This window comes from Rhamphochromis sp. 'chilingali' (genome assembly GCF_963969265.1).
Source record: "Rhamphochromis sp. 'chilingali' genome assembly, chromosome: 6".
In the NCBI taxonomy this organism is placed as follows: domain Eukaryota; kingdom Metazoa; phylum Chordata; class Actinopteri; order Cichliformes; family Cichlidae; genus Rhamphochromis; species Rhamphochromis sp. 'chilingali'.
In genome coordinates this window covers 37496256-37513917 of record NC_137933.1, presented here as the reverse complement: position 1 = coordinate 37513917, position 17662 = coordinate 37496256, and the positions used below count along the sequence as shown (strand labels likewise).

At 41.2% G+C, this 17662-nt stretch overlaps 1 protein-coding gene across 3 annotated transcripts in view; it reads right to left on the bottom strand.

The window, feature by feature from the left end:
• Positions 1–1206: 1206 nt before the first annotated feature.
• adamts18 (ADAM metallopeptidase with thrombospondin type 1 motif, 18) overlaps positions 1207–17662 on the bottom strand; it is a 61828-nt gene continuing 45372 nt past the window's right edge. The window contains exons 18-24 of one of the 3 annotated variants that reach the window (XM_080885620.1): positions 17400–17526; positions 13150–13354; positions 10469–10663; positions 8603–8673; positions 8256–8421; positions 6654–6852; positions 1207–5836 (exon numbers count right to left, since the gene is read on the bottom strand). In XM_080885620.1, the coding sequence (XP_080741746.1) occupies positions 5724–5836; positions 6654–6852; positions 8256–8421; positions 8603–8673; positions 10469–10663; positions 13150–13354; positions 17400–17526 (1076 nt within the window). In that variant the 3' untranslated portion in view covers positions 1207–5723. Of the gene's footprint in view, positions 5840–6653; positions 6853–8255; positions 8422–8602; positions 8674–10468; positions 10664–13149; positions 13355–17399; positions 17527–17662 lie in introns of all 3 variants that reach the window. The other 2 variants (XM_080885621.1, XM_080885619.1) reach the window with 2 other exon arrangements.

Here is a 17662-nt window from a genome sequence, read left to right as displayed (position 1 = left end):
ACAGATAAATAATATTCATAGCCTCAAGGAGAAAATATGTTAAGTAAAAGCTTTTTACTCAATGGATCTGAGCAGGGACGCTCAGAAAACCTTTATGCACCAGAGAGAGATCAAGAGCGAGAATAAGCTGGTATGAGCAAAAAAGCAAACAAAAAATAAATAAATAAGAAAATGTCCACATTCAAGGTTCTATGCGCTTAGGGGGATGAGTAAAAAAATGCTCGAAATATGCTTAGCAAATCAGTGCATTCATGTAATCAGCAAATGAACAGGTGGATTATATTTTGTAAAAGTGGTGCTTGAGCAGCCAAGGGGAATAAGTGCTGCCTCTGCTGCAGTATGACAAACAGGGATGGTGCAATGTTTTTAAAACAAAACGCTCACGTAATCGATGATTCTCAGTCGAGAGGGGTCAAGGGACACTTCTGGGGTTTTTTGTTTGTTTTTTTGCTTTCTCACAAATTTAAACACCCCGGAAGATTCCTGATCTTTTAATTAAAAAATGAATTTTGAGACATGCATATACAACAGCTGTGACACAGCAGAGAGAAAACACACAGCATGCGGCATTATAAAGTGATTTAGGCGCTTCAAAAGCCAAACACTACAAACTTTCCAGAGTTTACAAAAGCATAAGCAAGGGTAATGAGATGAAAGAAGTGAGAGGTGAGACAGCGAAGGGGGAGAGGAAGAGGAAGGTAAGGTGAGGTGAAGAAAATGTTTTTTAAAAAAAGATGGAGATGGATAGCAGAAAAGCTAATGAGAGACAGGCTGGCAGCATGTGATGGGCAAGGATCGGGGGTGAGGGTTCGCCAGAGCTGAGGAGGTTTAGTTATGCGTGAGCCATATATACACAGGTCTTTACTCGATTCTTAAATCATCCAGCATGACAGAGACACAAAGGCTTGTCTTGACGCTGAGCTGCCAGTCGTCTTTTGAGCTCTTAATCACCTAGATCTGCTCCTCGCAGATCTCTTAACGTTAGAGGAGACGCCTGGCAGCAACGAATGAGCCCCACACTGCGACTCCCACGCAACTGCACACCTCTAAAGCCCTGCCAATGCCATGATCCACCTGCAATCACCCTGCAGCAAATACCAGGCGCTCCCCTGTGCAGGCAGCCACATCGTGTGTGTGTGTGTGTGTGTGTGTGTGTGTGTGTGTGTGTGTGTGTGTGTGTGTGTGTGTGTGTGTGTGTGTGTGTGTGTGTGTGTGTGTGTGTGTGGAGAGATAGAGGGGATGGTGGGACGAAGAAAGGGGTAAGAGTGTGTGTCTGCTATCTTTTTGTATGTGTGGGCACGTGCTTCGTGAACTCTGTCTGATACAGAGGTACTGATGGGAGAGGTGGAGTTGAAATATGACAGCTTTCACTTGCTGTGAAGCCTGCCCTCAGAGTAAGCCCTGCAAGAAAGAGAGATCACTCTCACTTTCTCTCAGTCCACACACACACATACACACACAGAGACACTCATACACAGGCTTAGATGGAACTTTGTTAAGATGTGATTAGACTGACTGTCAGTTGTGAGAGGTCCTATCAGGGTTCACTGCCTGCCAAGTGCACACAAACGACGGTCTTAGCCGGCCTGCCTGACACTTAGCTAGCGGAGAAATGTCTAAGCTGAAAATAACAGCCGACCCTGACTTACAACTGGACCGACAACAACTGGTGCTTTGCCAACTGGAAAACAGGAAACAGGAAAGAAATACCTGCATCACTCAGCCTGGGTAGCTCAAGTATTAAGAGAGACAGGCCTATTTTGGAGTTGACAGACCAAGGCAGGCATTTACTTTCGTGCAGTGTGCTCATTGTGTACCAGGTTCCAAAAAAGGTACACTTCTTTTTCTTTGGACAAGGTTTCTCATAGCGGCGGGTTGTTTCAGGAGACATGAAAACAGATGTGATGAATTTTAAACAAGGCCACAGCCATGCTAGTGGCTCACTGAGGCTCTAGCAAGGCACAGATGTGCTCCCAAAATGCTAGCATCAGCATCCTTATAAGCATTAGGCAACAATACTAAAATGCTAAACATTAAACTCAAAGTACAGCTTAATGTCAAAATCATGTGGTATTAAAGTTTTTGCCTAATAATGGATTTTTAAGGTTTGTCTGTTTTCCCTTTAATGTAGTCATTCCGATGGCTGTAATAGATATCCCCATCAGGTTGGCTGTTGCTGTTTTGTGCTTCTTAACTTCCCTGATAGAGCTGGAGTATACAAAGTTGCCATGACCCTTAGAGTCAAACTGCCACATTAATGGAAGCATATCAGGTTTAAGTTAACCAGATTTAATATTTCTGAGATCATTAAATTCATTAACAGATGTTACTGCTACTGCCAAATTTTAGTCAATCTGTCATCAGAGTTTACTATAAATAAAAACGTATTTTTATGGTGTAAAATTTGCACACTTGTCCTCCGTGGCTAAAATGCCAACATCTGGTTCCATTGCATTGATTGACAGGATGTAGCAGGTGAGCATTGTCAATTCCTGAAATTATCATTGTCAACAACCCCCTATAGGATGGGATTAATCAAACTTATTAATACTGACTTCTGGTATCTATAGATAGATATTAGAACATTTTTAGGAATATTGTCATATAATTCTCTGCAAACACTTTTTATCCAGCATACACTAAACTTGTTTAAGCTCTGAGTGCATCAGAAAAACTTGTCTGATTAAAGTGATGAATTATCTGTTTATATTTTGGGGAAGTTTTTAAGTTTTGATGTTGCAAGCACATTACCCAACAAATCCAAATTCAAGTGAGGATGCCAAATAAAGAGCTACTCCTCCATTTCTGCATTTTTATTTGAGTCGCAATCTCTTTATTTCTCCACAGCAGTAATGCCAAGGGTTGATGTGGCTCCCCATGCTAAGATAATCAAAATATGTCATTATGAACCAATATGGGCAGAGGAAATTGAGTCCCATCTGGAACTGAAAGCAGGATGGAGATATAGAAATTCTCACATCAGCTCAGCGGTAAAATTGCTGCCCCACTGCGATGTAGACATCACAGGCTGGCTTGTAGGGACATACATATGTATTGTACAAACACTCACCCTTTAAGACACAGGCACACACTTGTAAATGCATGAATCCAAGCAGCAAATGCAGGCATGCAGCTGGGAAACCATGTAACAAGGGTATGCATGCCCAAATTCCAAAAGCATGCTCTCACCCACACACTTCACAGTCAGCCTGATGCTCAGTGAACAAGTTAATTGTGTGTATGTTAGCCATCATATTTGTGTGTATGTGCATGTGCCCCAGCTTGTGGTGTCTGGCTCACAGCATGCCAGTAAACAGCATGCAGCCAAGACGATGTGAGGACTCCAGGCTTCATGATTCATGGAGACGGTTTGATTAAAGAGCAATCGCAGACCCCGCAGAGCGAGAAAGGGTGGCATAATCACTGTAATAAAAACATTGTTTAGTAGCATAAATCTCAGCATGCTTCTAGTTATGAAAGTTTTGAGAGGGGCAAAAAGTTATCAAATGTCTGAAGTTGCCAAGAGGCCAATAATAGTGAAAGCAGATTCCCACTGAGTGGCCAGACAAATAATGGGCATTAAGTGTCCAACTGGGCAATAATCACAGTGCTCATGGGGATAGAATGCAAGACAACACTAATGCCAAACGTTAAAGTTGCTTCATCAATTTTCTCACAACTAAAAATGATTAAATTAGCATATTTAGTGTGGAAACAGTTTTCTTTTGTGATGACATCAAAGGGTTGCTTTAATGTTTTTGTTTGCAGTCATGGTTCTGATAAGCTGAACATGGCTTACTCTGTACTTAAATTGACAGCCACCATTACCAACTAGCTAATAGTCAGGCACTTTAAGAGCCTTTTTTTTTTCCAAAGGTAAAGACACATTGATTTACTTTCACTTTGCATGCATATTTGTTCCATTAACTTCAAGTTGCCTAAATATAAATTAAGACAGGTTTTAAAATGACAATATTATATGCTGCTTTTTACTGCTCTACTGGTCTCCTGTGTTTACCAGTTAGTTGCTAACCTTGCTAATTCTTTTATGTGGTCTTATGCAAAGTGAGAATAACAAGTTTTTTTTTAGACTGATCAGAGAAGAGAAAGTGAATTGTAAAGATGTGGGGGAAATATAAAAAAAACCAAGAAGTTAAAATGCATCACATTTTTTCATTGGTTTGTCACTACAGGCAACAGTTTTATGTACGAAGAAAATTTTAGCCTGACTACAATTTCGTTTTTATACTGTATATTTATATACATCTATAAATACAGTATTACCTGAAGTCTCAAATTATTAGTCGTTTTCTTAAGGGGGTAAATCAAATAGCATAATAGGTGAGTTTGTAGACTATTTATACATTGATCAATCATGTTTGCAGATTCTTTTATTTAAAGAAATAGATATTGGTTTGTTTACGTCTTGATTTCATATTGGTTCAAGGGTGTTTTTGCTTTTCTTCCTTGATCTCTTTTAAGAAATTGTATTTATCGGTTGTTATAAATGTAGATATTGAGAGACCAGCCAATAGCTAATATTGGATTGCCAATAAATCAGTCAGTCTATTTTACATTACTGTCTGCTTTTAGAGTTTGAGCCATTAAAATTCCCTTCAACCAAACTACTGGATATATGTTGTTTTTATGTTGTTTTGTGCCCCAATCAAAACAGAAATGAACACGAGTGCATCATCTCTTATCTCAAGCTCAACCTGCCACGTCTCTATATTTTGACCAGACTTCTGTGAAGAACACACCTACACTACTCTCTCTCAATAACCAAAACCCCTTGCTATCTAGACTGCACCCACGCTTACCGAGCAATCATCCTCTTCTCTCCCTCTTCACCCTCCTCTACTCTCCCCCAGGCTTGCAGACAGCCTTACTCATTATTCACCTCATTGTGGCTGTAATCGATAGAGAGAATGCAGTGAAGAAAAGAAAAGCAGACAGATGGTGAAGTTATTTACCATAAAGATAAAGCAGAGATTAAAAAAAAAATACAACCACTTACAACGCAGTTGAATAACATATTTTAGGTACACAGATACGGATGTTTAAATAGCACTGACATGAATGTGACGTGGTGCGATTCAGGAGTAGTAAACAGGACAAGTGGACATCATGTGAAGGAGAAGTGCAGTTCACCTGATTACTAACGCCCCATATAAAACTGAATCATGTGAATGCAAGGGTGACTGGCACAAAACACAAAAATAACATGTCCCAAATCCACTGTAAATCTCACAAAATGTAAAATCATATATTAGGACCCATAATAACTTAAACAAAGACATACGAAACCAGATGCCTTTAAATGCACAACATATAACTAATCACACTATTGTTCTTTCCTGTTGTCCTGATGGCTTTCTAGTTTCAGGGGTTTCAAGAGGAAAATACTCCACAAAATATCAAGATACATATATTTTACAACAAGTCTTCAGTTTGGATTTCACTGTCTTTCCAGTTTCAATGTGAGCATTGACCTGATGACACCACTTTGGCAGAAGAGCATCAGCAGCCACGTTGCCTTCTTGAACAAAGTCTGTGTATGTACTCTTTCACTTCTATACAAAATGCATTAGTCAAGTACTCCAGGAAGAAAACACACATTGCTGTGCACAGTCCTGTGTGTAGTGGGTATTTGCCCCTGAATGGCCTCCGTAGCAGCACTTTTGTTCGAGGCTGGCCGTTGTGGACTCAGAGGTGTCAGAGCTCTATGGCTTCTTGCTGGAGCAGGACTTGCAGCACTGCTCTCCATAGAACTTGTGGTTACAGACGCCGTGCTGAGGGACCAAGTGGCACCAGCTGAAGTGATCCACACAGTGTTCTTCTGAAGAGAAAACAAAAAGAAGCAATGCTATTATACATATTATAAGAATAAACATTAACTTGAAGATATGAGAATAAACAAAGCAAAGAAAGTAGCAAACCAGAAAACATTTGACTAAATTATTGCTAAACTTTTTTGTTTTTCAGTTCATTCAGTGACTAATTAGTTGAACACCAACACACACAGTGCTAATGTCAGCATGTTAATATGCTCCCAATGGCAATACTAACATGCTGGTTTTAAGCTGTGTATAGGCCAGTGTTTAATGATGTTAATAACTGTTACACACTGGCCTGCTAATATAAATGGACTGATACTTATACAGTGCTTGTTATTGAAAGCCATTTACAAACACTCGTTCGTACAGCATTTAATTCTATGCCTTTAAGCACTTTTTAACTATCATGCACACAATCATACTCTGATGGATGCATCAGGGGCAATTTGGAGTTCACTATTTTGCTCAAGAACGCCTAAACTGGAGGAAATGAGGACTGCGCCACCAACCTTCCAATTAATAGTCCAAATGCTCTCTTGTCTGAGTCATCGCCACCGAAAAGGTGAGAAATGGTTCAGCTCCTTAACATGCAAAATACTAACAAACTGAAGTGTGCTACACATTAGTGTGTTGGCATGCTAACTAATTGGTTTGCCATATTACTTTGATACAGTATGATGCTAACTCTTGCAAACTCTTGGGCTGCTAGTCTTTGAATGAAATCTCAATAGTAAATCTCCTCCATGTCTGTAATTATATGGTCATCATTTAATGATGCTGAATAAATTTGTTCTTTGCTCCCTCGGAGAAATATACCTTTCAGTGCTGGTCCAGCAGCTGTGACCCGGCTGCTAGAGCGATGTGCTGGAGCCGGGGGAGCAGCCGGGCAGAACTGCGTGTTGCATGCCCTAGAAGTGACAGGCCTCTGGTGTGGCAGGCAGCCAGCTGCGGGGCGACCTTGTCGAAGACATTGGATGGATCGAGTCTGGACTCCTCCGCCACAGGACACAGAGCACTGAGACAAAGGCAGGAGAGAAGAGGCAGTGAGCCAAAAAGAAAAGAAACAAATGAGAAGAAGAGATACAAGAGGAAGCACAGTCATACAAATAAGAGGGGAAAAAGTTTGAGAGAGGAAAAGCAGCTGTAATAAAGGGATAAGGGGAGGGAGGGGAAAGAATGGAAGAAAACTCTACGCAGAGACAAAGAACAGATGAAGAAAACAAACAACCCTAACACCATGTACCTGCCCTGCAGCAGGTGTCAAGAGATATCTTCTCTGGTGGAATCATACAAGGATCACAAGCTTGAGATCAAGCAGAATAAGACCTGCACTATAAGAGGTTGCCCTTAAGACGTTTTGCATAATAGATGATGTAACACATAGTCGACACAACCGTACCCCAAAAGACTCTACATCTTTTGGCCTATCCCACATATCCACAGTTCCACTTCTGGCTAAGACCTCTGCTACATCTGTAAACTTACATCACCTACACTGTATAGTCTGCCACTTAGTTTTCTTGGGGGGGGGGGGGGGGGGGGGGGGCACTTGAATGTGGTATTATGACAATTAGTAACAATTAATGATTTATGCAAAAGACTCAGACTGAAGAGAGTCTCTTAAACAAAAGCGAAAAAATGTCAATTCAGAGACAGTGAAATAGAAAATAAATCAATTTTTAGAGCTGGTGTACATATCACCCGAGTCTAGAGTGGTGTGTCCAACCCATTCATATTAGAGTGGACACAAGTTAAAGCAAGTTCAATCTGAAGCCCACTAAGCCATTTCAGTATACCTACTGCCAAGGCAGCATTCCATTTGATATCAGTGATTTGCATGGCAAGGACTGAACATGCTGGGTACTGTTAACAATAAAAGGCTGCTCTAGTCAATCATCTGTCACTTACAATGTGTGCAACTTATAAATCTTTACTGTGACAAGTACTGTGACAGAATAGTTCAAAAAGAATGAAATCAGGTTTTGAGCAGTTCTTACACTTTTTACATCAGTATCACATGCCTCATGACATAACCAATCAGAGTCCGACAATGGCAGTCCGTGTTTAGTCCGATTTAAGTGAAAACTGACCTAAGACCAACTCTGTGTGACAGTCGAGGGCTCAGGATGTGTTGCTGATGTGAGCTGACCCATAGAGGCAGTAGTGCAACATGGGTCAGTCTGAATAAACTTTAAAGGTAGATAAAATAACATTTCTTGACACGATGTTTAACAAATGGATATGAAGTGTCCCTTTTTATATTTTTAGCAGTGTAACTTTAACACATCAAAGCTGTAATCATACTGTGTCATATAAGGTAGAAAATCTTCAAACTGTGAGATTTTCAGCTTGAACACACAAGTATCCGTAAAATCTTTTGATGTAGATAGCATTTAACCAAAGCACAAGAAAATCTACCTGCTGCCAGGGAGAGGCGTACCAGCCTAAGACCACTACGCTTGAGGTCGTTCTTCCAGGGACCACCCAAGGGAGCTCTGGGCATGGACCTCGGTTGCATCCTTGCTGAAGATCCACCAAAGGTTTGGCTATATTCCTGCACCTCCGTATAGTAAACGCCACATACCTGTGCAACGAGAGGACAGGCTATCTGCTCAAAATGACTATACCTACAGAGCTTCTCATTTGAAAAACATTGAAATTCTGACTCAGATGATAGTAAACAGATGGCACAGTGGGGTCTCAAGTATCTGTGCAGATCTATTAAAGTATGAGGGATGTCTTAGTGTGTAGTTGAAGGCACATACCCTCCCTGTGAGTCTCTCTCCCCACAGTGAAGCTCTCTTTTCTGGATGCCTGAGCCACACGACCTGGAGCACTGAAACAGAGTGCAAGCAGGAGGGACAGCTTTAGAAAATGAACTCTGTGAGTGGTTGTAAGTGATGGGATGGTTCCTGTAGTTACAGACACCGCAAGCTCATTTACTGTTGTAGTTAAGGAGCAAAAAAAAAAAACCCTGATATGCTTTACTGTGTATTTTTCAGTCATTATATATGATGAGCAGACAGTTTGTGTCACCTGTGTGTTTTATCAGCCCGGCTTTCTGCTACAACAGGTAAAAATATGACCATCTTTGGCACAAATGCAGAAAAAAAATCCTATCTGAACTGACTTCCACAGATTCACCTGGGTGAAACTTCTCAGTATTAGTATCGAGTGAGCCAACACATTTGATCTGTCACAAAGTAGCAACCGCTGCTAATCATTATCCATTTCAGAAGCATGGGACCCCATTAACCACCTATCATTCACACTCATGGCTCCAAGTGTATAGCAAAACAAATATTTACTAACAACTAAGTACTTTCAATGGGGCAAATAAAAGTCACATCACGCAAAGTTTAGTCGAGCAGAAACAATCTATAACATTTCTGACTATACATGTTATACATTTCCAAAACTGCACTTCCTAAGGCTACGGTGGGCAATTTGAACATGCCAGGCAGACACCCTGTTAATGGCTAGAAAAGGTTCAGGGCCTACAAGGTTCAGTACACTGAAGGCTTGAAGAGCAACAGGGAGGATGAAAAAGAGGTTGGAGCTAGATGAGAAGAATATGTGCACAAAAGAGGAGCTTGAAGTTTTTTGGTTTTGAAAAATGAGACTCGTTTTGCTGTCATTTGTGGTCACACTGCTTCTGTCCTTCTGCGCTCACTCACTTTCTCTCTCTTTCACTCTCAGCTTATTTGGCTGTGAGCGGGACCCAGGCAGCTCCCTCTCACACAGCCACAGAGAAGCAGAGTGAAGTGCAAGAGGCTCGAGTATCTCACTAACACAGCCAAGATTTTTCACAGATGTTTGTTTTTTTCACTGCAATTATTAAGTTAACGTTGCTATTTGTAAAAAGAATGCAAAAAAGGGCTTCAGGTGTAGATAATTATTGTACTGTTTTCTTCATCTCTCAATATTCAAACATCATCTTTCAGCTGCGCTCACCACAGCAGATCGTAAAATATTAATTAGGTCACCTACTGTAATTTGCGCATTGGTAGTATGTACTGATAATGTGTGAAATGAAATGAATTATAAACACTACGGTTAGTTTAATTCCCTGATTTTGGTTGTTGGTAGTTTCTTTGCAGAAATGCATCTTCCACAGGTCACAAAAAGTTAGATGTTCAGTTTTGTAAAATATATAGAGTTACTTATTTCCCCCAACCTGCCTCCTCTACTCCCAGTTCAATTTGTTTGTGCCAGTATTATTTTCAACAAGCGCAGTGCGGGGAAATGAAGCAGAGGAGTAATGATAGTTCCAGATGAAACATGTTGCATTTCATTCTGGTCTATTGAGGCTGCTGGCTGTGAAACTGCTTTCTCTGTTCTATGATAGATTTCTCCCTGTATGATTGTTAAGTGTTTTTGAAAAATGGGCAAGCTAGAAAGAGGGCTTTGTATTCTTTATTCTGAGGGTCCAACATCAAAAAAAAGAATGTTTATTCCTGATGTTTTATATAGTTTCAGGACACTACTTTTTCATCTGTCGCACTGTACTGAGACAGACACACCAATAAGCAACAAACTGACCCACAAATAGAAATGCCTCACTGCGGATCTGAACTCAAAATTCAGTTCACTTCCATTTTTCTTGAGTTTCATGAGTCCTTTTTTCTTACCTCTCCCCAAGGAGTGGGGATCCACTGAAGCCTCTCATTCTTAGGGCAACGCCGCAGGACGCAGGTCTCTTGGGCTTTGGGTCTGTGGTGCTGTCTGCACATGCTGTCGGGCACCACCACAGCTTTGGCCCCTGGATCGGTGCTGCGGCAAAACACGGTCCGCTTCCTCAGGCCACGGCCGCAGGTCTTGGAGCACTGAACACGGACAAGTAGGAAGTAAAAGTCATTGTGGAGCAAAAGTCAAAACTACAGATGATCCTTGGGATATTAATGATTCACTAAGCAAAGGTTTAATGGCCATACACAGATTACTTGTACGCACATACACTGTAACTTATAGTCTTATGATTGGTTTAACCTTCAGCTTCCATCACATTTAAACATTAGGCCATATTAACAGCAGTTAAATCCTTGGCACAGACACTGTTAATGCATTCCTAATTCACCACATGGTGGATAAGCAAACAGAAGGTCACTGGTTTGATGGCAGCACATTATGGCCTGTCATTAAACACAATAAACCAATAACTCTGGGATGAATGTGACCCCAACTCATCAAAGTCCTCACTAACAGCAGACATTGGTTCTGTAAACTCCATGTGAACTGCAGAGAGATGGACAGCAGAGTCGAACTGCCCCACTGGGACTGAGGAGCACAGCCATCAGGGCAGATTATCTGAACACACCGCATTAATTTATTAGAGAACAGACACACACATCTGAGCATCTACACTCACAACTATACACATCCCAGTTGTCCTCTTGTCACTAAAAGCTCCGATTGATCTTTTCAGGGACGCTGGCCTTGTCTCTGCCTGACCGCAAACTGAACTCAGGCTGCTGTTACAAAATAGTGCAAACACACAATTTGAGTGTCCCGAAGAATGATGGCTGAATGGCAGCTGAATGTCCGGACTGCACAGGTCACATCAGCTAAACAACCTGGAACAGTTTACAAAGTATCAGATGTGCTGCCAGGCTATTAATATTGTATACAGGGATATGAGCACTGAAAGGCTCAGTCTATTATGTGATGCACTGTAGATAAAGAGGAACCAGCCAAATCCATCAACTAGCCAGATCATTAAACAATGTAATCAAGACCATGCTTTGCAAAGAAACAAAACAGTTCTGTGCAGCGAATAACTACTCATTGCTTATAAAAGAGTTGACTCCACCTTATGTAGCTGTGTCGTTATTTAAGCATGTGCTATGTTACTAGATGGATACAGTTAGTTCTTAAATAGATATGTCAAACAACACAAAGGACTTAATTTTGACAGGAGGTGAAATATAGAAAAGGGTAAGAATTTGTTTTAATCTGAATTTTTTTAAAACTTTAATGTTCCTGACAAGTGATCTTTCTTTACTAGTAAAGACTATTACATTGTGTAATTTATCTCGTACTGTGTTCCACAAATCCAGAACTTCCTATAAATAGGAAAATAATCTTAATGGGACCCACCTATCTAAATAAAGGCAAAAAAATCCACCAGAGGGCAGCAGAGCATTTGTTTGAGCTTGAGTGAAACAACTGACAGCTTGAAAAGGAAACTCAGTGTATGAGTGAATATGTACCTTCCTAGACACAGACAGGGTTCTGTCAGGCAGAGACATACCAGTGTGCATTGACCACACACTGGTGATGCTTTACTTGCACTTAAGGAAAATAAATTAGCTATGACAGATATCCCTCATAACCTCTAACCCTTTTAGTAAAAAAATAATGACTTAACAATAGAGTAGGCAAAGACTGGGTATTGACACCTATGAGTGAAATAAACTCATTTTTTTTAACCAAAATTTATAAAACAATACCTAAAGCCTTTTTCATGGTGGGAAATGCACAGGAGTAAATAAAATGTCAGATCGTCTTGGTATAATAATAATAATAATGGATTTGATTTATATAGCGCTTTTCAAGGCACCCAAAGCGCTTTACAATGCCACTATTCATTCACTCTCACATTCACACACTGGTGGAGGCAAGCTACGGTTGTAGCCACAGCTGCCCTGGGGCAGACTGACAGAAGCGAGGCTGCCATATCACGCCATCGGCCCCTCTGGCTAACACCAGTAGGGTAACGTGTCTTGCCCAAGGACACAACGACCAGGACAGAGAGCCCGGGGATCGAACCGGCGACCTTCCGGTTACAGATACGCTTCCCAACCCCCTGAGCCACGGTCGCTCTTAATGTGTGTAGAAAAAAGTGTTCAATATTTTGCTAAGAGCTTTCTGAAGCTGTGCAGTGCTACTGTGTTCTAAATGTGATCAGTGTAATGCCATGGAGAGCACAACAGTTTAATTCTTGAGTTTAACATGTTTGCGTACGGACATTTGCTAAGTGTTAACATTGAGTTTGTTAATGGCACTAGATTGACTGTTAGGTGAAGGGTCAGCAGAGTTATTGCAGACTACCCTATGGGGAACATGAATAACAGTAACTAGTGTCACAGAAATCCATTTAGTAGTTGCCAAAATATTTTCCTTAAACCATGAATATAAACCTCATGTGGCAATAAAGGAAAAGGTAGAGGTTCCCAAAGTCATTAGGATTTGACTTGCAGGGATCGTAAATGTCAGTACAAAACTTCATAGCGATTCATCCTAGGTCAACGTGGACTGTCAAAATTAAAAGCTACGCTGCTCTTGTGGTTTTGGAATGTTGCTACAAACCCACCTGTGACCAAGATCCAGTGCTCCATTCTGGCGGGCAGGACTGGGTGTGGCAGGGCTGGACTTGGGCCGGAGAGATTACAGGGCAGAAGGAGTGCGCCACCACCTCCTCCCGTTGGTAGGTTACCTTCCTCATGCAGCGCAGTGTCCTGGTTTGTTGACCGCCACCACATGACCGACTGCAAGCACCCCAGTCTCCTGGTGCCCAACTGTGCCAAGAGAGCAGAGGAGATTTAAGAAAACATGGAAGGTTTGCCTCAGTCACTGCTCAAATACAGAAATTGAGTTTTATTTAATTGCATCTTACTTTAGTGCCATTCAGCACAGTTGTCTCACAGAGCTGCATATTCCAAGTTCAAGACCTTACAATATCATAGAAACTGACAATCCCACTCTGTGCTTTTCCCAAGTGCATGAGTGGGAAAGAAAAACTTCCTTTTTACCAATAAACCTCAATTACCCACTGAAATACAAGCTGTCATCGCACCAAACATCTCTGAAAAGTTCTTATTGTTGTGCTTCGTAAAACAGCCCTTTCTACCCTGGTTAAATTAAAAAAATGAATTCATTAAGTTAGATTCTTGGCTCAGAGCTGGTTATCAGCAATAAAAGAAAAACAGAATATATCTTCATGTCTCTGCAGTTCGATCAATCTCCATATTTATCATTGTATATGAAACTAAACAGGAAAACCATTTCTATACCTGACTCTTAATGACAGCTTTTTCAAGTTCCTCAAGGCCAACCACAACATGCAACACTTTTTCTTCCCCTTTGGTTTGTTTGGCTCATTTATTTCTCTTTCACCTGTTCACTCTGCCCTCATCTTCTTACTTCTAATCTCTTCGCTCTTTGTCCTTTTGAAATCCTGCTTCACCACTGATGAAAAGCCTCCTGTTATGTCTAAAATAGTTTCTGTCTTGGCATCAGGGCTGTAGGGGGAGATTTCACCAAATGAGTGGTCTGACAACCACAGGCTTAGAAGAGGGAGATGGAGGGATGGGCAGATGGCGCTGTCCAGTTCTGAGAGAACACGCTACCACAGGGACCATTCCTCCATACCACCGACCTGCTTCAGGGGAAGAAAAATGCTTTCATTTTTGTTCAAATGCCACAGGCAAATGAAGCTGCGGGACTAAACTACAATTTGGAAATGGGATAGATGTCAACCAGTGGGACCCAAAAGGAATGGTTTGGGATTTTTTGGCTTGTGGACTGTTTTGCTTTTTCCCCTGCTGTTTTTCCTGGCTTATAAATAACAATATATCATTGGGGGAAAGTGGCTGAAGAGCCACTCCGCTTCACTGCAAACCACCACTGACCTAGCTGTAATTTGTATCTCTAAAATGTTTCATTACCTGAGGTAAGAACAGCACATTGCTGCAAAGGAGGTTCTGAAAAGCTCGACTGTATATTTTCTGGTACTTGCATGGCTGCAGACCAGGTACCACCAGTGAATGGAACTATTCTAATTCTAATATTGGAGCCGTGTGGTTTTCTTAAGATCCTAAGCATAATTATATACCACAATCCAACCTTCTTTAACAAGCTGCTTGTCTGGTTTGCATTTCCCACACATGTCCAGTCCTTTAGCAAATGCATTTACGGTGTCCTTTGTCTCTTCACAAACATTCAGTGAGCTCTAGAAGCTGTTGCAAGTTGAAAAGAGTAATAAGATAAAGGTGCTCTTTTCATGTTGAAGTTATTTTACTCTTAACTTTGCAGTATAGATCCTAAAAAGTGGTAAATATGCCTGGTACATAGATCGTTTGAACTGATTTGTTGGCACTTACAAAACTGATGTTCATGCTGAGTTAAATATCTTTAAAGGAGGATTCTCTTCCTAATTTCAAGCTAGCCCAAATGTTTGAACTGACTTATTAAAATTCTCCTTCCGTCCCCATGTTATGGGAACCTGCTGCAACATCACAGTCCAGCATCCCCGCAAAGTAGAGAGAGAACAGGTCTAAAGCAAAAGAAAGGGAGTAGATAAGAGTGAACGGGTGAAGCTGTGTGTGTATTTTATGTGAGGCTGTGAGCGTTGGGCTTGGGGTGGGGGTTGACTGGCTCTGCATGGCTAGACTGGCCTGGCCCCATGGGAATCCTTCCATCTCTGCACAATAAAACATGGATAGGCCTGTCAGCACCCGAGATACATGTCACAGAGATAAACAGGCACTTTCACATTACCCCTCCTTCCACACACACACACACACACACACACACACACACACACACACACACACACACACACACACCCAAACACTGATGTTCACTCACATAGTACACATGCATCCACTTCATTGTCAATTTTTCTTTTCTCTGCTGGGCTCTTGAATGCGTGCCCATACATCCTGGAGGTCTTAATGCAGTCATTAAAGCTTTCATGCTGCTCACTCAACTCAACTTGCTTCCTGTGTAGCATCCATAAATTGGCCCATACTCACAACCATCTGAGAAAAACTGTCAGCTACTGTAGAAAATAGAATCCATGGGTGTCAAGCTTATTTATTTCCCTGCATGGACAGTAATTATTTATACCATTTTCTGCGCTAAGCAAAAAGAGGCGGATGGGACACGCAACAAGGCTGTTTAATAGCTTTCACCGAGATAGCAGAAATGGTATGCCCAAGATTAGGAGCAGGAAATGTCCTCTCGGGTGGTGGGAAACTTAGTAAGAAACAGAGGCTGTATGCTGGAGGTGTAACTGATAGCTGTCTGGCTTATTCAACTCCTGACACAGGAGAAAGTTCAGTCTGGACTTGTTGTAGCATGGCTAATAGTGAACAAAATAACAACATCATTAAGATCAGAGAAGCAGCTTATATTTCTACTTTTAAAGCACGGTTTGGACCAGAAATACATGATTCCAGCATTATGCATTTGGAAAAGGAACTATAAGAATGCATGCTGCCTTTCTATGTTGGCATGTTGCTTTTCTCTGTGTGTGTGTTTGCATGTGCATGAGTGAGTACTCTCTCTGAACCTAAGACACAGTTTCTTGCCTGTTCTTTGGAGCAATGCTGTAAATCAAGCTAGCTCAATTTCCCCGAGCCAAAGCCCTACATACTGTAGAAGAGGGGCCATTTATTCAGCGCTGTTTCAACTTGTTACTCCACTGAACTATCTCCTGTTTTCCTCCTTTGCTTGCTGCATTGGTCCCAAAATGCACTGTCTCCTTTAAAAATGCATGCCATTAGGCTCAGTGTCTAGACCAAGGAGATAAAACACAGCCATGGTTTTGCTACTGAGAAATGCAGGAAGCTTTGGGCTGAGTATATATGAGAGGGTATGCACAGAAATCAGCAGTCGTTCAGAGCCAGCTTTGATGTCTTCTTCCTGCTCTTTAGCCTTGCTTTTCTTTATTTTTTCATCTCAACCCCAATGTTTCCTTTTTAGTTAAATCATTGCCTAAAATTTGTTTCTTTTTTTTGCATTTGCATAATTTGATATTTAGCCTAAAATGTCACAATCCATATTAAAAATCTAAAGAGTTTGCATTCTAAGATGTTGGTTGCTTTTAACTACATTTCCACAATGAAGCCCTCTCTTTTTGTTATTTCACTACAAACACTGACAGAAATATGGACATGACCTCTGTGACTTCAGCGGTAGATTCAGCTCAGATGAAGCATGAGCTCGGAAAGTTTCTTTCTAGTGATCAAAAACAATGTAGCATTTTTTCTCATATTTTGCATTTTTAGGTCTCAGGATCATTAACGGGTTAAAAGGCCATGTTAAAATTGTTTAAACTAAATGGTCTAAATGAAAGAATGAAAATCATCAGGGCATACATGTAGACAAGAGATCAGTTACCAACACTTGACACTCACATGGAGACACAGCTGGAGAAAACACTTCAAGGCAACAAAGACTTATCCAAAAGAGCACAAGATGCAGTGGGCTTTCATGTGTTTTCTCAAAAAAAAAAAAAAAAAAAGTGGGCCAAGAAAAGACGAGGATAGTGACAAGAAGAACACAGGCTGAGCGGAGTGCTGGCTAGCCACAGCAAATAGACCACAGGCAACCTCTAGACAGCTCAACCACAGTATTTTTGTGTGTGTGTGTGTGTGTGTGTGTGTGTGTGTGTGTGTGTGTGTGTGTGTGTGTGTGTGTGTGTGTGTGTGCGCACCTATTAAAAAAAAAAAAAAAACAGCGCCCTAGGTTCCTGAAAATTTGGCAGCATAAAGACACATGCCACATATCCCACAGCCAACTGTACACATAGAAATTCTTTGACCCACACACACTTACTATGCAGGGCAAGGCTGCGTATTGCAGAGATGGGAGCCCAGTGCAGGCCTGGTGTGGGGATTACACATGCTGGAGTTGACCTGAGCCTTCTGGTCCTGCAAACAGATAGCCTTGGTTGAGATACGACCTGATGGAGAGACAGGGAGAGAGAAGCAGAGAAATCGTAATGTGTTTCTTTCAGGTAATTAAGGATCTTTATTTTTCATCCCTGCAATGTGGATGCATTTAAAGTCAAATTTAAATTTTCTAACTGTCATGAATCA